Below are 18650 nucleotides of genomic sequence, written 5' to 3'. Positions count from 1 at the left end.
TTACTGCTCAGACTCATTTTCTTTCTCATCCTTTGTCTTCATTCTCTGTATCTTTTTGTTTACAGAGCAGCCTCTGCTGATGGCTTTGATACAAGCAGATAGTCACAAGTCTGTGCTCTCTTACCCAGCTCCTCCTCTAAACCATGCAGCAGAAATCACAAGCCAGCAGCAGCCACTAGAAAGACGGTAGGAAGATACACTCAGCAAGTTTCTTCCAGGATCACTGTATGAAGGGTGGGGCACATTACTTACAGGGCGAGTCATGTGAAACTACCCACTGGCTAATTCATTACAAAATCAAAACAGCACAGCCATGGCTCTATCTGATCATCATACTTAGGCTGGCAAGTTACATTCTTATTAAAAAAAATAACAAAAAACAAAAAACAAACACAGAAACAAATATCCCTTCTCCACTCCGCCCCTCCCAGAAAATATATAAGGCAACAACAACAAAAAAACCCAACAACAAAACTCACATAACCCAGAAAAAAAAAAAAAAAAAAAAAAAAAAAAAAAAAAAAAAAAAAAAAAAAAAAAAAAAAAAAAAAGAGAAAAAAGTAATTTCTTGTGGAAATCCCAAACAGAGGAAAACCAAAGTGAAGTGGAGAGCCCTTATTACTGAGCTCTGCAGTCTATGGGGAGGATGGTAAACTTAAGAAATGCACTTGTACAAGCATATTGATCAATGAAGTTGAGTACTAGTAAAATAACCAAATTATTAACAGGTACATCATCAACTGAAACAAGTACACAGATTAAATTTGAGAGTATTAATACAAAAATTAAACGTATGGTGTCCTATTAAAATGAATCTGAAAACTCACACCTTAGTGTTTTCCTTTTAAGTTCTCTGCATACTTGACAATGGTTCCTTAGATTCGCAGGTCTCTTTCCGGGCAGAAGCGATAAAAAGTTAAGTAACTAAACTAAAACTGGGACTCTGAAACAATCAAACTGCTTTGTTGATTGTGAGCATGAAGTCAAAGGTTAATTTTATAACAGTACGCTGAAACAGCATTAAGCCAGCCCTCCTCAGAGACATGCACACTCTGGACATCCTGTTGTGAAAATGGCTTAAAAGAGTGATTCCACTCAGGGATGGATTTTGTAAACCAGTATTAACTAACAAATACAATTAAAATGACTAGAAAAATGTCTGTAAAATCTTAGAAGTTTGTGGAAAAAACTCTGTTTCTATTTACTGAGTAATAATTCAAAGGCTGAGCAATTTTACTATTATATCAATAATTAAATTCATGTAAATTTATTGTACTAAGCCCTGAATGCTTTGATGATTAGTCAATTGCTATTCGACACATCTATGATCACCAAAAAGTTCTGCTCACTTCTAGCCACATCTGTTGAAGTGATTGTTTCAGATACCTAAGTGTTAATATTGTTTGCACTTTGTTTAAAGTTGAACACATGCCAATTTTAGGGTTAAGGTAATCGCAAGATTAGGCTGTTCTCCCAACAACTACAGAAACAAATATAGGTTCCCTATTAAACAGAGACAGGTGCCGGAGAGACTTAAATTATTTCCCCAAACAGACACAAAAATCCTTCAGAGAACTGTGAAGAATATTTTAATGTCTTGTTGCAGAGAACAGGTTAATCAAGCCTTTTTATATTGTTATTAAAAACACATGGACACGTGAGCAGTGCTGGGCTTTTTTGCGGATGACTAATTGTGGGTCAGAAAATCACAAACTTTTATTTTGCTTCTACTTGAAAACCTGAGGAATGGATCATGGTTACTTTTGTAATCAAGGTTTTTGTTCTGAAGTTTGGGGGGGTTGTTTTTACACCCCACCTGCCAGCCCCAAACATAGTAATTCTGAAGAGCAGCCAACATTCTACGAGTTCTTAAAAAACAAACAAAAAACTACAAAGTATTCCTGTGACAAGTAGCCTTCCTGACCTCTTTGACTACCACCAATTGCCTTGATAATTAATACAGAGTTTTAGAAGTCATTCAGTTAGACAGCAAATTTTACAATACTAACAGCCTGGAGGGCAAGTGTTCAAGATACCAAAGAAAGGAAGCTCTGACTCAGCCAGGATGTTCAATGATCAAAGAAGGAAGAGCACCTAACACAACAGAGCTTCTGCAGTTCAAACCACAGTGAAAGTTGTCCTTAAGATTATGTATTTTCCATGCAACAGACCCAACTCACGAGCACAACGGAAGTACCAATGGTGACCATTTATCCTCATAAATATAGATTCTGGTGAGATGGTATAAGGGTACATCACCACCCACCAACCCCTATTTCTCTCCATATGGCTGCAAAACAAAAACCGAATCACGAGGTGCTGTACTAGTTGTTTCTTGGAATGGAGTTCCTCTATGACACATTCTCCTGTGTGATTTTAAATAAACAAACAGAAAAGCTTCACAGATTTTTTTTCTCTTGAACTCTTATGTCCCAGCTGCACTTGGTTCCTGTAAAGGCTGGACAGATCTGGTCTGTGAACGACTCATGTCAACAGCTGCAAGATTGAAAAATATTCCTGAGCCAGAACACAAGGTCTCCTCCGCTTGCTAGCTATAAAACTGAATTAAAAGAAAAACAATATCACGAGCTTCAGTTTGCCATGTGAATAACTGCAGTATTTCTCATAACAGTACAGCAGGACTTAAGGACTGTTAGGTCTTCAGTTAAAAATGGGAAAGGACAACCTTTGTGATGATGCTGAATCACAGCATGCCATTTTTAAAAGACTGCACATAGCTTCTCTGAAGAACTTATGCTGCCCCAAACAGCTTCCTGTTATTATCATTCAGGGATCAGCTGATAATCAGTTCTCACATAGTGCATGACTGGTTTGGTCATGTCTGAATTCACATTCATTTTCCCAGGTTTGTTTTAAGTTTTTGTGTATTGACATACAAGACGTGCAGCAGAGAATATAAAATGAGAGGCTTTGCAGTTGCCAATTTTTCCCTTTCCTGAAAAAACCTAGAGAAAAGGCATGAACCAAGAATAATGAAAGGGTACTAAAATGCAACTAGCTGAAGATAACAAACTTCAAATAAGCAAGTTGCAAGGTGAAGAAAATATTTGACCAAGCTTGTTGGCAGAGTTGGTGATGTGAGTTCAGAGGACAAGTAATAAAACAGAAAGAAAGAAATAAATTTTAAAAATTGTATTTGATAAACATTAGCTTATTCGTTGCAATTTCTGTTAATTCTCCAATATAATCAGGAAACTTTGTTTCCATTTCTGGCATTTTACCTCTCACCTACAACAGCAAATAGATTAATTCTTCAGTTACATCCTGTTCCTGTGTTATTATATTTTCCCACCATCTTGCATAAACGTGATTGCTTCCTTCATGGATAGCATTCCTTTCCGTGCTTTAGATGTGTTCAGGTTTTATCCTGGGTGAGACATTTACATTACATTCCTCATGCAGTAAAAAGCTTTTCCTGCATATCCCCAGCCTACGATTCAATATGCCACCTACTTTAATTACAATTTTTAAGCTTTCTTATGAAGAAAATAATGTCCTACTTTTATTGCTGCTGAGGTGCAGAACAGTTCATTGATATTATATCCTTGATATTATTTCAGAATTATATAGCACAGCTTGAATATGGGATGTTCTTTCTATATTTTGAGTTTAAAAAATTAAGAAAAAACTCCATTAACACAGAAATCATCGTGTGGATAGAGTTGCTTTTGTTTGCGATCTAATTCAAATCCTTCATACAATACTCCAGACAGCCTTATTACCTAAATCATCAGTAATCTAAATCTGGCCTGCTTGGACCTCACTCATCTCCACAGCATTTTTTACAGCATCATGTCTGGTGGTGCTATATACTGCAGTTAAAAAGTGCCATTATAGTGCAAGTAAAGTATTTCCTTTTCACCCACACAGCTTTAACTGGCTTTGTCCAATCCAGCAATGCCACTTGTATGCTTACCTGCCTAAAGTGACTCTAAATGGCATAAGGCAGGAGACAGAAATTATATCATTATACCATTCTCTCAGAACACAAATAGTGCCTGCGCAAGATAAATTATGCGTTAGACTGTGTCAGAGCTGAACTTTTACACAGAATTTCCTACATCAGTAGCTGCAGAAGCGGTCACAGAGCAATAGTTTTGACAAGGTGCTGACACTTTACAGCCTCGTCATCTAATCCTATTGAGAGCAAGTGGAGACATGATAAACAGCTAATGAGCTTCTCTGTGCACAGCACTCCACTCACCAGTGGCACACAGCAAATAAAGGTCAGCCAACAGCCTTCCAGTTGACGCCATGCTCCTTAAGAAGCCCCAGAAAAATTACGGGCTCCTCATTTATTATGTCTTAAGGGACAAAAAACTGAGTAAATCTTCAAATAGCTAGAGATTTCATTTAACAAAGTCATGTTAAAAAGATACTCCGTTTAATGCCACACGATGCCAACCTAACAAGCAGCCAATCAGTCCTTAATTTTCCCTCTGCATTAAACAAGTTTTGCATTTATGTAGAGTAAATTTAGAACATGCTTAGAATAATTCCATAAATCCTAACATAGAAACATAAATTGTTTAGGTTGGGAAAGATTTTTAGGATCATCAAGTCCAATCACTAACCCAGCACTGCCAAGTCCACCACTAAACAATATGCCTAAGCACCACATCCACGTCTTTTAAATACCTCCAGGGTCGATGACACCACCACTTCCCTGGGCAGTCTGTTCCAATGTCTGACAATCCTTCCGCTGTTAAATTTTTTTCTAATATCCAATCTTGAACCTCCCCTGGTGTGACTTGAGGCTGTTTCTTCTTGTCCTATTGCTTCTTACTTTGGAGAAGAGACTGCCTCCCACCTGGCTACAACCTCCTTTCAGATACTGAGCCTCCTTTTCTCCAGGCTGAACATCCCCAGCTCCCTCAGCTGCTCCTCACAGGGCTTCTGCTCCAAACCCTTCACCAGCTCTGTTGCCCTTCTCTGGACACTCTCCAGCACTTCCAGGTCTTTCTTACAGTGAGGGGCCCAGAACTGAAAACAGGATTCGAGATGCAGCTTCACAGGTGCTGAGTACAGAAGCACAATCACTGCCCTGGTCCTGCTGGCCACACTGTTGCTGATCCAAGCTAGGATGCCATCGGCCTTTTTGGCCACCTGGGTACACTGCTGGATCACCTTCCGACACTGTCAACCAGCAGCCCCAGGCCCTTTTCCTCCAGGCAGCTTTCCAGCCACTCTTCCCCCAGCCTATAACACTGCATGGGGTTGTTGTGACCCAAGTGCAGGACCCTACACGTTTCAAGAGCGTTTCTTTCTTGTCTTTAGGTTTCATACGGATCTGTCCAGTATACTACTGATATTTCCCTTAGCAACTGAGAGTTAAATATGTATATCTAAATGCTTAAACACATATGCAAATAAAAAATCCTGAAAAATTTCTTCCTCCCTTTCATAAGTACATACAATCTTTTTCAGGTATTTTCTTGCATAGTGTCTCTCAACAATTTTAAAGAAACAGTACACATTTCCTCACAGGATATATAAGGTATACACTGCAAAGTGGGGCAAAGGAGCAGGAATTCTATATTACAAATAGTAAAGCTTTAAAAATATCAACAAAGGAGAACACTCTAACATAACAAATGAAGAGCTCTGCATTAAAAAAAGCCTTCATTATTTCAGTATCTCTTTGTTTGCTTGTTTAATCATCCCCTGGGACAATCTGTACTGTTAAGAAACGTGTAGAAAACAGTCATCAGTTTTTGTTGTTGTTCAATTAGTGCTATACTCAGTGTTTGAGCTCATGCAAGTGTCCTTTGGGGAAACGTCCTGCGTGCCATTAGCACTATTCTTAATGAGGGAAAGCATGAAACTCCTTTAGTGCTCTGCCAGAATTGTTTTATCTTCAAGTCAAAAGAACAACTGCTTGGAGTAACCCCAAAAAAAGCATTTAACAATTACAAGTGGCAAACAATATTCCCAAGCATTATACTCATAGCACTCTTCTATTTATAGGCTAGCAGTTATTATACTGAATAAAATATGTATTAGGCAGCTTTATCATGCAGACAGTCATGATTCCCCAGTTAAGGCAGCTACAGCAGTTTCCATTACAAGCCCCATTTTGAACCCTCTTACTCTTTCTGTGAGAGGTAGGGTGGGGAACAGGAGGATGTTTCATGTTTGGTTTCAAGACAAAGGAGAATATTTTTAGGAAGTTTGAGGTTAATTAGACATGCTGCTTTTGAGATATGGGACATAGGCGTTTCTTTATTCTTTTTTGAAGAAAAAAGCGGTTTAATGGCAATGTTTTTGTTCATAAAAATCTTTTTAACTAGTTCTCCAGAATATCTTTAAAATACAAAATCAGAATTGAAAACGAGGTTAAAAGAAGGTCAAGACTTACAGCTTTAAGAAAATAAAGACAAAAGATCTAACACTTTTCTTAGCTACATTTATTTTCAAAAAGGTATGCACGGTTTTGTCACTGAAAAAAAAGCAAAGTAACAATTAAAGAACACTAGACTTAAAACCAAAACTAAAAGCAACACTCTTAGCTCTTATTACTGTTTCCCTCCCAGTTACTGTTCTTCATAAAAGGTAGTGGGCATGGAGAATAAAGCATTCCCTCTCACAGTTGCTCTTCATCTAACTGTCCCCTCATTCTTCAGGTTTCTACATTTGCTATCTCAGCTTCATAATCCTGACATCAAGCACCTTCACATCTCTGATACCTCCTGGATCCTAGCTTCGGCACAATCAAGATCTATAAGTCTTTAGTGCTGCATCCCGAGGACTAACTGGAGAGCAGAAGGTTTAATGAATAAGGTAAGAGTAAAGGTCTGCCTAAAAGTTAGCATTTCGTACTTGTTATATACCCAAGCTCATTTACATAATGCCTAAAAGCATTCCGTGTTTTCTCAGTGACACACATCTATATTCTAATGCATGCCCTTACAAAACATGGGCACCAGCAGGCACAAACTTCCATCAGTGAGGAGCATATGTAGAAGAGCTAGAATTTAAGTAAATGACCTACAGAAATAGAATGAAGGCAACTTATTTCAGCTGGATTTTATAAACAGTCTTCTTAATGAGGCACAAATATCTAATTACAGAAACAACAGGGAGATCTCAGGGCCAATCAGCATTATACAACTTATGACAGTCCACAGACTTGCCACTTAGGTTGCCTTAAAAGAGGAAAAAAGTAGAAGTACAGCCATTTCCCGTTCTAAATCCAGAAATGCAATGGGGGTTTTCTATCTTTTAGTTCGGTCCAAAAAAACTGCAAAGTTCAGGTATTTGAGAGACTGCACCCCTGATTGCTGGAAAGATGGACAGGAGAGTCTATTTCTTCTTCCCCTTACTATTTAGCACAATAACACCTTTTTGCCTGCCTTCCTTTTTATCTAGAAAGATCAGTAAGATTCATTCTCTTAAATTTTCTTAATACTGTAGTCAGAAAATTCTTTAATACTATGACAATCTCACTCCAAGTCGTTGCAAGTGTTAGGGATGTGCTACTGTATATGTAACTGTGTGCAGTTCTGGGTGTCACAATTTAAGAAGGATGTGAAGGTCCCTGAAGGCATCCAGAGGATGGCAACAACGCTGGTGAAAGAGTTGGAAGGAATGTCCTATGATGAGCAGTTAAGGACTTAGGGCTTATCTAGTTTGGAAATGACAAGGCTGAGGAGCAACCTCATTGCTCTCTACTGCTTCCCGAGGAGGGGAAGTGGAGAGAGTGGTGGTGATCTTCTCTCCCTGGTATCCAGTACATGGGAATGGCTCTGCTGCATCCGTCAGGGTCAAATCTTTACCGGGGGTGGTCAAATACAGGAACAGGCTTCCTAGAGGGGTGGTTGATGCCCCAAGCCTGTCAGTGTTTACAGGAAGCATTTGGACAATGCCTTTAACAACATACTTTAACTTTTGGTCATCCTGAAGTGGTCAGGCAGTAGGACTGGATGGTCATTGTAGGTTCCTTACATCTGAATTTGCGTATTCTATATTATAAAAGTTTTGCAGTTGTGGAGGCAATGAGTCACCATACAAATGCAGCAGGTCTCTGACTTCCTCTGCTACTAACCTCCCCTACAGTAATTCATCCTGCTCTAAAATGGACAAATGGATCTTAGTCATTTTAAGAGGCCAAGATTTACAATGGAAAAAAGTTCTTTTTTTGATCAATTTCTTTATTTTTGAGTTGCGATGCCTAGCTTAAGTTTACATATCTTCCATATAAAAAACTTGAAATCTAACTTTCGAAGTCTGAAAAAATGTATTTTTTAAGAAAAAAAACTAATTTTTTTTTACTCAGAGGTGAGAATCTGGAAGTAGAAAACTAGCATCAGGTTTGCTTACTTGTTTTATAAGAACACGGGTACACTCAGAAGTTATCATGCAGTAAGTTTCCGTATGTCTGCTATGTAGGTGTACTCTAGTATGTCTGAGATGAATGCAAGCTAATTCCAGGCAAGCTGCTCCTCAGTAAAAACTAGAGGTAGGTAAGCCTCTTTGAGTTTACCCACAAAAAAACACATATAAAAAAAATTAGTTCAGGTGAGGCAGCTGATGAAGAGGCAGCTGTAAGAATCTTGCTCACATGGTATGGCTGATAATTTGCACCATGCAGTCTCACAAAGACCTGTGAGGTAGCAGTCCTCAAACACTGCTGTTCCATAAACAGCATTGTGTAACTCATATGGGATTACAAGCTTCAGGGGTTATTCAGGCAAGGTTTAAAAGTCTCAGTCAAGCTTTCAGAAACTTTTGTTCATAAAACTGGATGCAAGGATTCTTGGCTTTTATAAGTAGTACTTAAAATGAAAATCAAAACACATTTTCAGCACATCAATATACTCATAATATACTTGGACTAGTATTGTTCACAGTTTGAGATCATCCATAGTGTCAGCATTTTGAATTACCTCTTTCTTTTCATTGTATCATTGCAGTACTTAGCTATAAATAGCAGCAAGACACCCACAGATTAGGTGGCTAAGAAAAACTACTTGTATTTAATTTGAACAACCCAATGCATCACAGGTGGACAGTGGAATGAATCAGAGCCACTGAAGACTATCACGGCAAGCTTCTGGTTCCGTATTGCTAAACTGAGCTTTCACTCAAGAGCTGTCTCACTTTTAACAAACTTAAATTTGTGTAAGACATGAGCACAAGTTAACCTGTGCACTGTTTGTCTTGTAAAAAAACGTACATATATTTGCTTCTGGTTTATCAAATCAATCTTATGGACATTTTTAAACAAATGATTCAAGGCAAATCTTCAGCTCTACTCAACTGAAAAAGTCTTGCCTAAACAAGGAAAAATATACACAATTCCAAATATGTTAAATCTGAGATAGATAAACTCTTTTATGCCATGACCAAGATGTCAAAGAAGCAGTCACATATTTCACTCATATGTTGCCGCAAACAAGGCATACGACCTTTAGGTAAGGCTCAAATTTTCAGCAAAGATTCAGCAAAGAAATACGATTTGACAGAAAGAGGCATGAAAGCACTGCAACCCAATATCTCAAGAATGTTGGTAAAGACTGCTGTTTACAGAGAGGAGCAGAAAAAGATGTGATTTGAAATGTAAACTGATTTAATGCTTGTAACAGACAGGCAGAAGCACATTCTGAGTCTTAAGAAGAAAGAAAATGCTAATCTAAGGATTTTAATTAATGAATTTTATCAACTCAAAATGGATAATTTCACAAGACAGTTGCTCCTACTCTCTTCCCAGAAATTATAACCCTTCAGGTGGGGTAACAGAGTGCTACACATACTCCTCAAAGTCAGAGAAGACTAGCCAGTACATTCATTAGAACCACTCCCAATTGCAGTTTAGGTCAGGGTCCACATTCTTCCAGTTGTAGTCTTCTATTTAAATCTTCCTCTAAATTGCACTGAAAAGAAGACTGAAGGACAAGAGCCTAATACCAGAGCTAACTTTGCTAGCTAGACAAACCTGAGTCCTGATTTATATTCACAGAAATGTAACAAATTCAGACCTGCAGCATGAGGAGGAAGCACTGCTACACAAAGAGAAACTGACTGCAGTTCAAACTAGCACTTTTTCCCTATTTTAAAATAATTTACCTGGAGATATAGCTCTATGGAATTGATACATGTCTTCTCCAATCAGTTCTTGTGCAACCTGCTTGATCTTCTGTCGGACAGCATCTAGCTTGACTTCAGACTCATTCAGTATTTCTTCCCCATTGGGAGCACTGCAATCATAAAATAGAAACTGAAAGAACAGTTTTCAGAGCATGAGCTAACAGTTAAAAACATTACACATTTTCTTTTACTAATCAATATATTTTTAATGGCTTCATGAAAAAGCAGAGCTGATACTGGAATGAGAAACAGTTTAACTTTCATTGATACCTATTCAGATTCTGTAGATTCTTACCAGAAAAATAATCAACCAGCCAAACAGAGTTCTGATAGCATTATGTTTATTCCAGACTGGAATTGTAATTATTGCTTAAGTAAGATAAAGGAGACACATATGCAAGGCTTCAAAAGATATTCCAGAAAACTAGCAGTATTTACAGAAGTCCTTCAACCTCTTCAGAAAAAAAAAAAAAAAAAAATCAATATTTTGCAATACTTGACAGTATTGCAAAATGTAATATATGATGTACTTCTACATGTGATTTCTTTTTTTTTCAGGAAATAGTTACAGACTCTGCTGTTCAGGAACAACTTACATATCTGATTCAAAACCACAATATATACTTGGCATTTAAAGCTTAGTTTATTTAATTTCCTTTAAACTTCCCCTGCTACAAATAATCTATACGGTATATTAGTTTACAGTCTACTTAACAAACCACTGATAGACTGGACTCAAGAAAACATTTAAAAGCAAACAGTAAAGTTTAACGAGATTAAAGTCACAATAATTACAAAGGAGAGGGAAATACAAAATACAGCATGGAAAGCTTCCACTCTCACAAGACCAGGAATGTCTTCCAAAACAGGAATCTAAAATTTGGAGTAATTAGGAGTTTTTTGTTGTTGTTCTTTCCTCCACAAGTTCCCAGTTACCTAGCCACAGCAGTGGGAGTAGCTATTTACAGTCAAGGCTGTAGTGGTTACTGGAATTATCACAATACCTCTTTGCAGAAGAAAATCAAGTTAAAAAGAGAGCAACTTCATAATCTGTTTATAACTGTTACTACTATGGTAACTATAAACAGTACTTCAGCATAAATGCACTGATAGATAACAAAAAACAAATTAAATTACAGAAAAAGGAACAGGGAGAGCTGTTGCAACTATCACATGCAAGATCAATGCTGGTCATACATGGCAAACATTTTATACAACAGGCTATGCAAAGTTTCAATTTTTCCTGTTGTTCTGGTTTGTCTGTGGCTTTCAAAGATCGCTTGAAGGCTAATGAGAACACAAAACATACAGAGGCTTAAAACTTCACAGGAAAGTCTATCCAATTGTAGTATTTACATAAACGGACCCCAGGTCATCTCCTCTTTGCATTGATGACCTCGGGTGGGGCTGCAAGAACCAAAAAGGTGATTTAATAGCCCGAGCAACTAACCTGAAGGAAGGGTGCATACTCTTCTCTCACAGCCTGCTGAAAGCTGGAAGGCTCTCATCTGCTGTGCATTCTGCTGCTCTGATCTAGTTTAATACCCCAACAAAACCAATCAAGAAACTTGAACCGGCATCTTGTATTTCTTTAACTGGAGCGTGCATTAATTAGCTCATATCCACCCTAAAGGATGTTTATGGGAAATTAATTAAATTTCTCTCAACAGAACGTTGCAGCTGCTAATCACAAACACAGACAACTCTGCACAGCAGCTCGCAAGTTTCTGCGAACGTTTTCACGCTCAGTGTGACTCACCTGGTAAACCTGTGGAGCAGAAATATCGTTCTCTTGCTTTCGATAGTTATATCACGACTGAGCTTCACGAGCCGTTCATATTTATCATGCCTGGTGTCAAGCTCCAGCTGGAATGCTGCGGAGTCAATCGTTACAGCAACAAGCACAGTTATCACACGAACACAGTGTGGGGAGAGCGAAGTGTCTGTGCTGCAGTAACTGCTTAACAAGCCCCCGCCCCACCAGCCTTGTCCCCGGGTGCCTTTCCCCAGAGTGGGCAGCGTGGCTGCCCACGCGTGGGGACCACTGCCTACCACCCGCCACAGCTGCAAAATTCATTAATAATACCTTTGTTTAATAAGTCAGGTTTAAATAGACATCAATCCTAATGATGCTTTAAGGCAGCCTAAACAATTTTAAGGAAAGGACTTTCTTTTGCTAGTAAAATCTATTCTGCAATACCGCCGTTCAGGAAACTGACTTAAGATTTCACCCAAATCAAGTAAAATAAATTGAAAAATAAAACCCTGCAATCATTTGTAAATAAGATTCACTAGTCTCTAAAACAAAACAAATAAAAGGCATCTGACTAAGGCACATATACTGTTCAAAAGGCACCATTTCATTATAAGAAAGGTTACATTTTACATCCCAGCTAGACTTGGCAAAAAGTCAAGTATTTTAATATCCCTAAGGATTTGAAGTACTAAAGCAAAGTGAGATCAATTATTTAAAATAAGATTTCTGACTTGCTGATGTTAATTCTCTCCAACTGCAATGAATACAGAGAAGAGAGGATGTGTACCTGGTTATCACAGTCAAACATTATGAATGTTTCACAGATTCCATTAACACTTTATAGACCACTATTCCACTAAATAAATCATTAACAGATACTTAGAAGAAATCTAACGCATTTCCTAATGAAATGTTAACATTTCCATGTGAGAAAATGCAGAAAATAAACTAAGAGGTTACATTTTTCAAAAGTCTGACAAGGGAAGATCCTTTAGAAAAGTATACCCGTTCACTGGCAAGCAATATTTACACGAAGTTATTTCTATAACTGTATTTGATAAAAACCTGTTTACTCTTATTTTTCCTAATCTTATTCTGAAACTCCAAGACAAATCACAAATGCTCTTTTAATTCTTACACATCTGTTTGCTGTGTCTCCTCCAAATTCTGAGAGTCAATTCCAGCCCTGAATTACAATAAAGAAGAAATTTTTCCTCAGATCATAGTGACATGAATTTGACTGGGACTTCCCTTCAAAGGATACCATACATGAAATTTCCTACAACCATTTACAAATGTCATCTACCAGGAAATTCCCTGTTCTGAAGATCTACAACGTTAGCAATGCTCCCAACCTGTTCTAGACAGCTGTGGCTTTTAGACTTTTATGGTGGATTTTAAACCTGTTAGGGACTACTAGGAAGTGCTTTCTGACCTGAAGTAAAATAGATACATACGGTAATCTTTAGCCTAACAGGATGAAAGAAAACCTACTGTACTGTGCTACTGCCTAAAATTGTGAAGGATTAGAACCCGAGAGGGTTCTCCAGCCTAACACGTCAAGACCACACAGCCCTTTCCTCCACACATTCCACTATAATGTCTAATCTATCACTGACAGCAAAGACTCAGACTCTACCAATAGTTTTGGTCGTGCAGAATCAGACCATTAAAAGGACACTTAATAAATCTTAACCTTACAGGCCAAGGTACTATCCACTCTCAGTATCACTGAGCTGTCATATTTAAAACATATTACCAAAAAAAAAGTGTAACTCCATGGTTTTTTATTAACTAAACCATTCTGTGATTCTGTAATTACTACAGAAGACAATTTCTCATTACTTTTTTAGAAATCTTTGATGCCAATAGATCAATTCAAGTACAACTTTTTTTTCAGAGACTAAAAAGAATAAAACATGTAAAACTGTTTAAGGCCACATATTAATGGGGTAACCCTGGTTGTGTGTATACACTGGAGAATGAGGGGTTGGAGAGCAGTGCCAGGAAAGGGACCTGGGGGTCCTGGTCCATGGGAAGTTGAATATGAGTCAGCAGTGCCCTGGCAGCCAGGAGGGCCAACCGTGTCCTGGGGGGCATCAGGCACAGCATCACCAGCTGGTCAAGAGAGGGGACTGTCCCACTCTGCTCTGTACTGCTGTGGCCTCACCTTGAATATTGTGGCAGTTTTGGGCACTGCAATATAAGTAAGATATTAAACTCTTAGAGAGTGTCCAAAGGAGGGCAACAAAGGTGGTGAAGGGCCTTGAGGGGAAAGCCGTGTGAAGAGTGCCTGAGATCACTTGGTATGTTCAGCCTGGAGGAGACTGAGGGGAGACCTCAGTGCAGTCTACAGTTTCCTCACAAGGGGAAGAAGAGGGGCAGGTAATGGTCTCTTCACTCTCATGACCAATGATAGGACCCAAGGGAACAGCATGAAGCTGAGCCAGAAGAGGTTTAGGTTAGATATTATGAAAAGGTTTTTCACCCAAGAAAGTGGCTGAGTACTGGAACAGGTTACCAAGGGAAGTGGTCACAGAACCAAGCCTGACAGAGTTCAAGACGCATTTGGACAACACTTTCAGGCACATGGTGTGACTCTTGGGGTGTCCTGCACAGGGCTAGGAGTTTGACTCGATGATCCTGATGTGTCCCTTTCAATTCAGTATATTCTATGGTTCTATGATTTTATGATTAAGTTCTTTAGATTCAGACAACATACACAGAAATAGTGCACAACTCTGGTTCACCTTATGCAGTTTGCTTAATTGTAAACCATCCGGATCACACCTTTTCCTAATGCTTGTGCCTGACACAGAGGCAAAGACCACCAGTGTCTCTGTCTGGGACTTATAAACACTGGTGCAGTACAAAGAGTGGATCTTTACAAAGCTGAATAAACTGTGTCCTTTAAATCCTTTCTGAAATTACCCAATACTGCTGACTGGATCTCACGGAAAAGGAAGGAAACCAGTGTAGGTACGATATTCAATATGAATGACAGAGCAGCTTGGTTGCAGGGAACCTTAAACACCATCTAGTTCCAACCCCCACCACCAAGGGCAGGGAGTCTTTCCATTCGACCAGGTTGCTCAAAGCCCCATCCAACCTGGCCTTGAACACTTCCATGGATGGGACATCCACAGCTTCCCTGAGCAAAGTTCAGGGGTCACAGTTAATCATCTGCCAAGCTGATTTACACAGAAAAATCTAAATACTTGTTTCCAAAAAAGCAAGGAAATTATATGACATTGAAGTGACCATCTGCAACACTCAGACAGCTTATATTTCTTCACTCTCCTTAGCTTCATAAAAAAAAAAAAAAGGTGGAATGGGGAAAACTTTAAGCCAAGAATTAATCTGTTCCCCATATCAAATCTCCTTCCTTCTTCTGCCAAAGTTTCTCATTTCTGAAGCTCAACTTTGCCTTGTCAGGGCTAGTCTTATGAGAAATTTAAATTTACTGGAGTTCAAATCTGGTTTTCTGAAAAACTCTACGAAAACAATTTTGCTAAAGGGAAGTTACACTTCCTTATTTAAAGAAACTCAAACATAAGTTAATTTTTAAGAGGCACTCAAACTGAAGTTAAGTGTCTACACACAGGTCTATATTAGTTAGTTAAACTGTTTTTAAAAAGTGCAGGTATAAACAGGTACCAAGTCACAAAACCATTGTTTACATAAAAGTAGCTTCATCATCTATGCAGCAGAGCCAAGGTCAGCAGCCTCCTCAGTTTCCCAAGGGTCACCACCTCCTCCTCTTGCCCCTGGTGGCTCAGATTTTGCTTTACACCTCTGCAGATCCTACACCTTTTGCCTGGCTGACCACTTGTGCAGTTTGCTCAGCATCAGGTTCAGCACAAGTAGGGTGGGGAGGGGGAACAGCCACCAGGTAGGACGGAAACAGGAGCGAGTCACGAGTCTTGCTACGAGGAGCTGTGCAAAGTCCTGTTCTCAGGACTTCACTGGACAAAACACAGAACACTAAGCTCTAAAGGTAAGGACCATAAGTCCAACAAGTTCCAAGCTTCTCCCTCAGAAAGAGATGTTTTATTCCATCACTAAATTTCCTAGCAATTTCTACATCTCGTTTTTATAATCTGCTTTTCCAAATGCTTACTTACATTTAAAAGATGTCATCAAAGCTGAAGATGGATTAACGTTCTCTTTCTCCTCTCTTCTTTGACCATGTGGAAAATTGTCATGCTTGCGTTTTCTGAACCCACCCGATCCTATTAATAGAAGATACACACAAAAAAAATATATTTAGAAATAGTTTTGCCAGAGTACAATCAGCACCAGAATGCTGTCTTCGGAGCATTCCTGACTGTATCCATATTTTACAGGATAGAATAAGGTAACTGGATGATTATTATTGACTGATGCCAGCTTCACATTATCATGTCACTTTTTTTACCACATTCCTAGTGAAAATTAGAAAAAAAATCCTACCAATTTCAATGGATGAGTGTGGCAGGATCCTAAGTCTTTTTTTTTTTTTTTTTTTTTTGTAAGGTATTGACAACCTTTTATATTTTCTTCCTGTAAGGGAAAGGTTGCATGGAAATCCTTCTGTGAACAAGGGTCTGCAGGATTAGACTTTTTTTTTTTTCCCTTCCTTTTTTTTCTTCATCTTGAAAGGAGTCAATATACTGCAAGTTCTTATTACTCTAATTATTTATGTCACGCATCTTCAGTAACCAGAAAAAGAAGCAAGGCGTAATTAAAATAGACTACCACTATTCAGGTATGCAGGTTTAGCTCCTGCACTGCAGCTTCTTTGGTCTTTACCCTCTGCCCATTAACCAGTTTCTCTTCTATTCACCCCAATGTAGCCCTTCAACTAGGTTTGCGTGCCTCTTCCCTAGGCTCCCTTTTGAAACCCACACCCAGAACTCATCTCTTTTGAACTACGTTTTACGTCTGATTTACACTTTGTACTGTTTCTTCCTTTTGTCCTTCCTTCACCTTGGGTTGACTCATTGTGTCACCCACGTGTCAACCTCTCCTCCCTCTTGCTCCCTCCTTTTGGTGCCAGCTGGACACTTTGTCTTCCTAACAGAGGCCAACATTTGGCAAACTGGCATAGAGGCATACCTTTTTGAATATGCAGAGTTCTCTCAATTTCCTTAAAAGAAGAACAAAAGGAAGCTACTCAAAAGTTACAGAAGAACATTGGATTTTAAAATGTTTCCGCTTAATTGTTTATTATCCCAAACCAAAACCAGAAGTGGGCGTAGCTACTTTCTAAAAGAGGAAACTGAACATCATTTTTTCCTTCTTCTCTGTTAGGACATGAGTTCAGGGTTTTGTTTTTCCTGTAGCAGTTGAAAACATTACAAATACATCCCCTAAAATAGTGCAGAGAGTTAAACTCTCTGCAGTATACCAAAAGTTGGGAGTATCATAATGACCTACAGGAAAAAAAACAGGCCCTCCTGAAGTGAGAGGAGAAGGAAGAAAGAGAAGTAGGGAAAAGGGCTTCCCCTGAATAACCAACAACCTGAGTATCAAAAAAACATGGGCTAAAACAACAGTAACTTAACCTCGATTTCAAAAAAAAATTAAAATGAAAATAAAAGAGACAGCTTTCTTGTTGCTGGCCCTACTGCCTGGCTGAAGGGGGGTCTGTGGGACTCTCGGTGTTGCCAAGCAACAAGAAGCAACAGACAGAAACTGACGCACAGGCAGTGCCCAGTGTGTCTTCCTGGGCATGAGGAAGAACTTCTTTACTGCGAAGTGATCATGTACTGGAATAGACTGCCCAGTGAGGATGTGGAGATATTCCAGAACCCTCTGGACACAAGCCTGTGCCATGTGCTCTAGGATGGCCCGGCTTGAGCGGGGAGGTTGGACCAGATGACTCCCTGTGGTCCCTTCCTACCTGACCCATTCTGCGACTGCTGGGGCTAAACCAACACACAGGCTACAAAGTGAGCTACAAAACGTGTATATATACATATAGATATATATATACACACACATACATGGATAGACAGATATATATATACATACATATATATATATACACTCTACTGAAACACAGCAACCCCAAGTGCTTTACAGGCCTAACACACTCAGCTTCCCGCTGAAGCAACTGCTTTTTCACCCCCAAGGATGCAAATCCCTACAACCCCGTTCTCTGGCACAACCCCAGCGTTCTAAGAAGGAGCGATCGGGGACACCCGCGAAGGAGCGGCCTCCCTCAGTGTCGGTTCAGCGGCGCGGCCGAAGGGCACCACTGAGCACGGCGGAGGCTCCGCACCTCCGTCCCCGCCGAGCCGCGGGGCCAACGCCCCGCTTTCGCTGGCTCCAGCTGCCCGCGACTCGGTCTCCCGCGGGCGGGAGGGAGGGGAGGGGAGGGAGGGCAGGCACATCACCTTCCTTGCCGCTCATCCCGGAGCCGCCGCCGCCGCCGCGTCCCCCCGGCAACCCGCCGCCGCCCCGCGCGCCGCCGGGGCCCACACACCCGCCCTGCTCGCCCCCGCCCTGCTCGCTCCGCGGCGGGGCGCCGCGCGGCTGCCTGGCGGCAAGACGCCACAGAGCCGCAGGCTGCTGGCCCGTCGGCCGTGGCGCGGGAGGAGCGGTGCAAGAGCAGCGGCAGCACGGGGGGGGAATTCGGGCGTTGCTGACCTCGAAATGGGAGTAGCGCCGAGAGCGGGCCGTGCTTCCGAGCAGGCGACTCCGTGGGCGGCTACTGCGCGACCCCGCCGTGGGGCCTCGGCGCCCGCGGCACGACGGGAGATGTAGTGCCGGGCGGGGCGGGCAGGGGACGGACAGGCTGTCT

The 18650-nt window shown here is 40.3% G+C and overlaps 1 protein-coding gene across 2 annotated transcripts in view; it reads right to left on the bottom strand.

Moving 5' to 3' along the window:
- The window catches only part of TSNAX (translin associated factor X), a 52860-nt gene that overhangs the window by 8871 nt on the left and 25339 nt on the right, over nucleotides 1-18650 (bottom strand). The window contains exons 1-4 of one of the 2 annotated variants that reach the window (XM_027897720.1): nucleotides 18244-18305; nucleotides 15988-16095; nucleotides 11867-11981; nucleotides 10087-10217 (exon numbers count right to left, since the gene is read on the bottom strand). In XM_027897720.1, coding sequence (XP_027753521.1) covers nucleotides 10087-10217; nucleotides 11867-11981; nucleotides 15988-16095; nucleotides 18244-18259 — 370 coding nt within the window. In that variant the 5' untranslated portion in view covers nucleotides 18260-18305. Of the gene's footprint in view, nucleotides 1-10086; nucleotides 10218-11866; nucleotides 11982-15987; nucleotides 16096-18243; nucleotides 18306-18650 lie in introns of those variants that run through there. The other variant, XM_027897721.1, reaches the window with a different exon arrangement.

This window comes from Empidonax traillii, unplaced genomic scaffold (genome assembly GCF_003031625.1).
Source record: "Empidonax traillii isolate 1590-97213 ecotype Southwest subspecies unplaced genomic scaffold, ASM303162v1 scaffold556:size416722, whole genome shotgun sequence".
Classification (NCBI taxonomy): domain Eukaryota; kingdom Metazoa; phylum Chordata; class Aves; order Passeriformes; family Tyrannidae; genus Empidonax; species Empidonax traillii.
The sequence above is the reverse complement of the archived record's forward strand: the minus strand, read 5'-3'. Positions and strand labels throughout refer to the sequence as shown.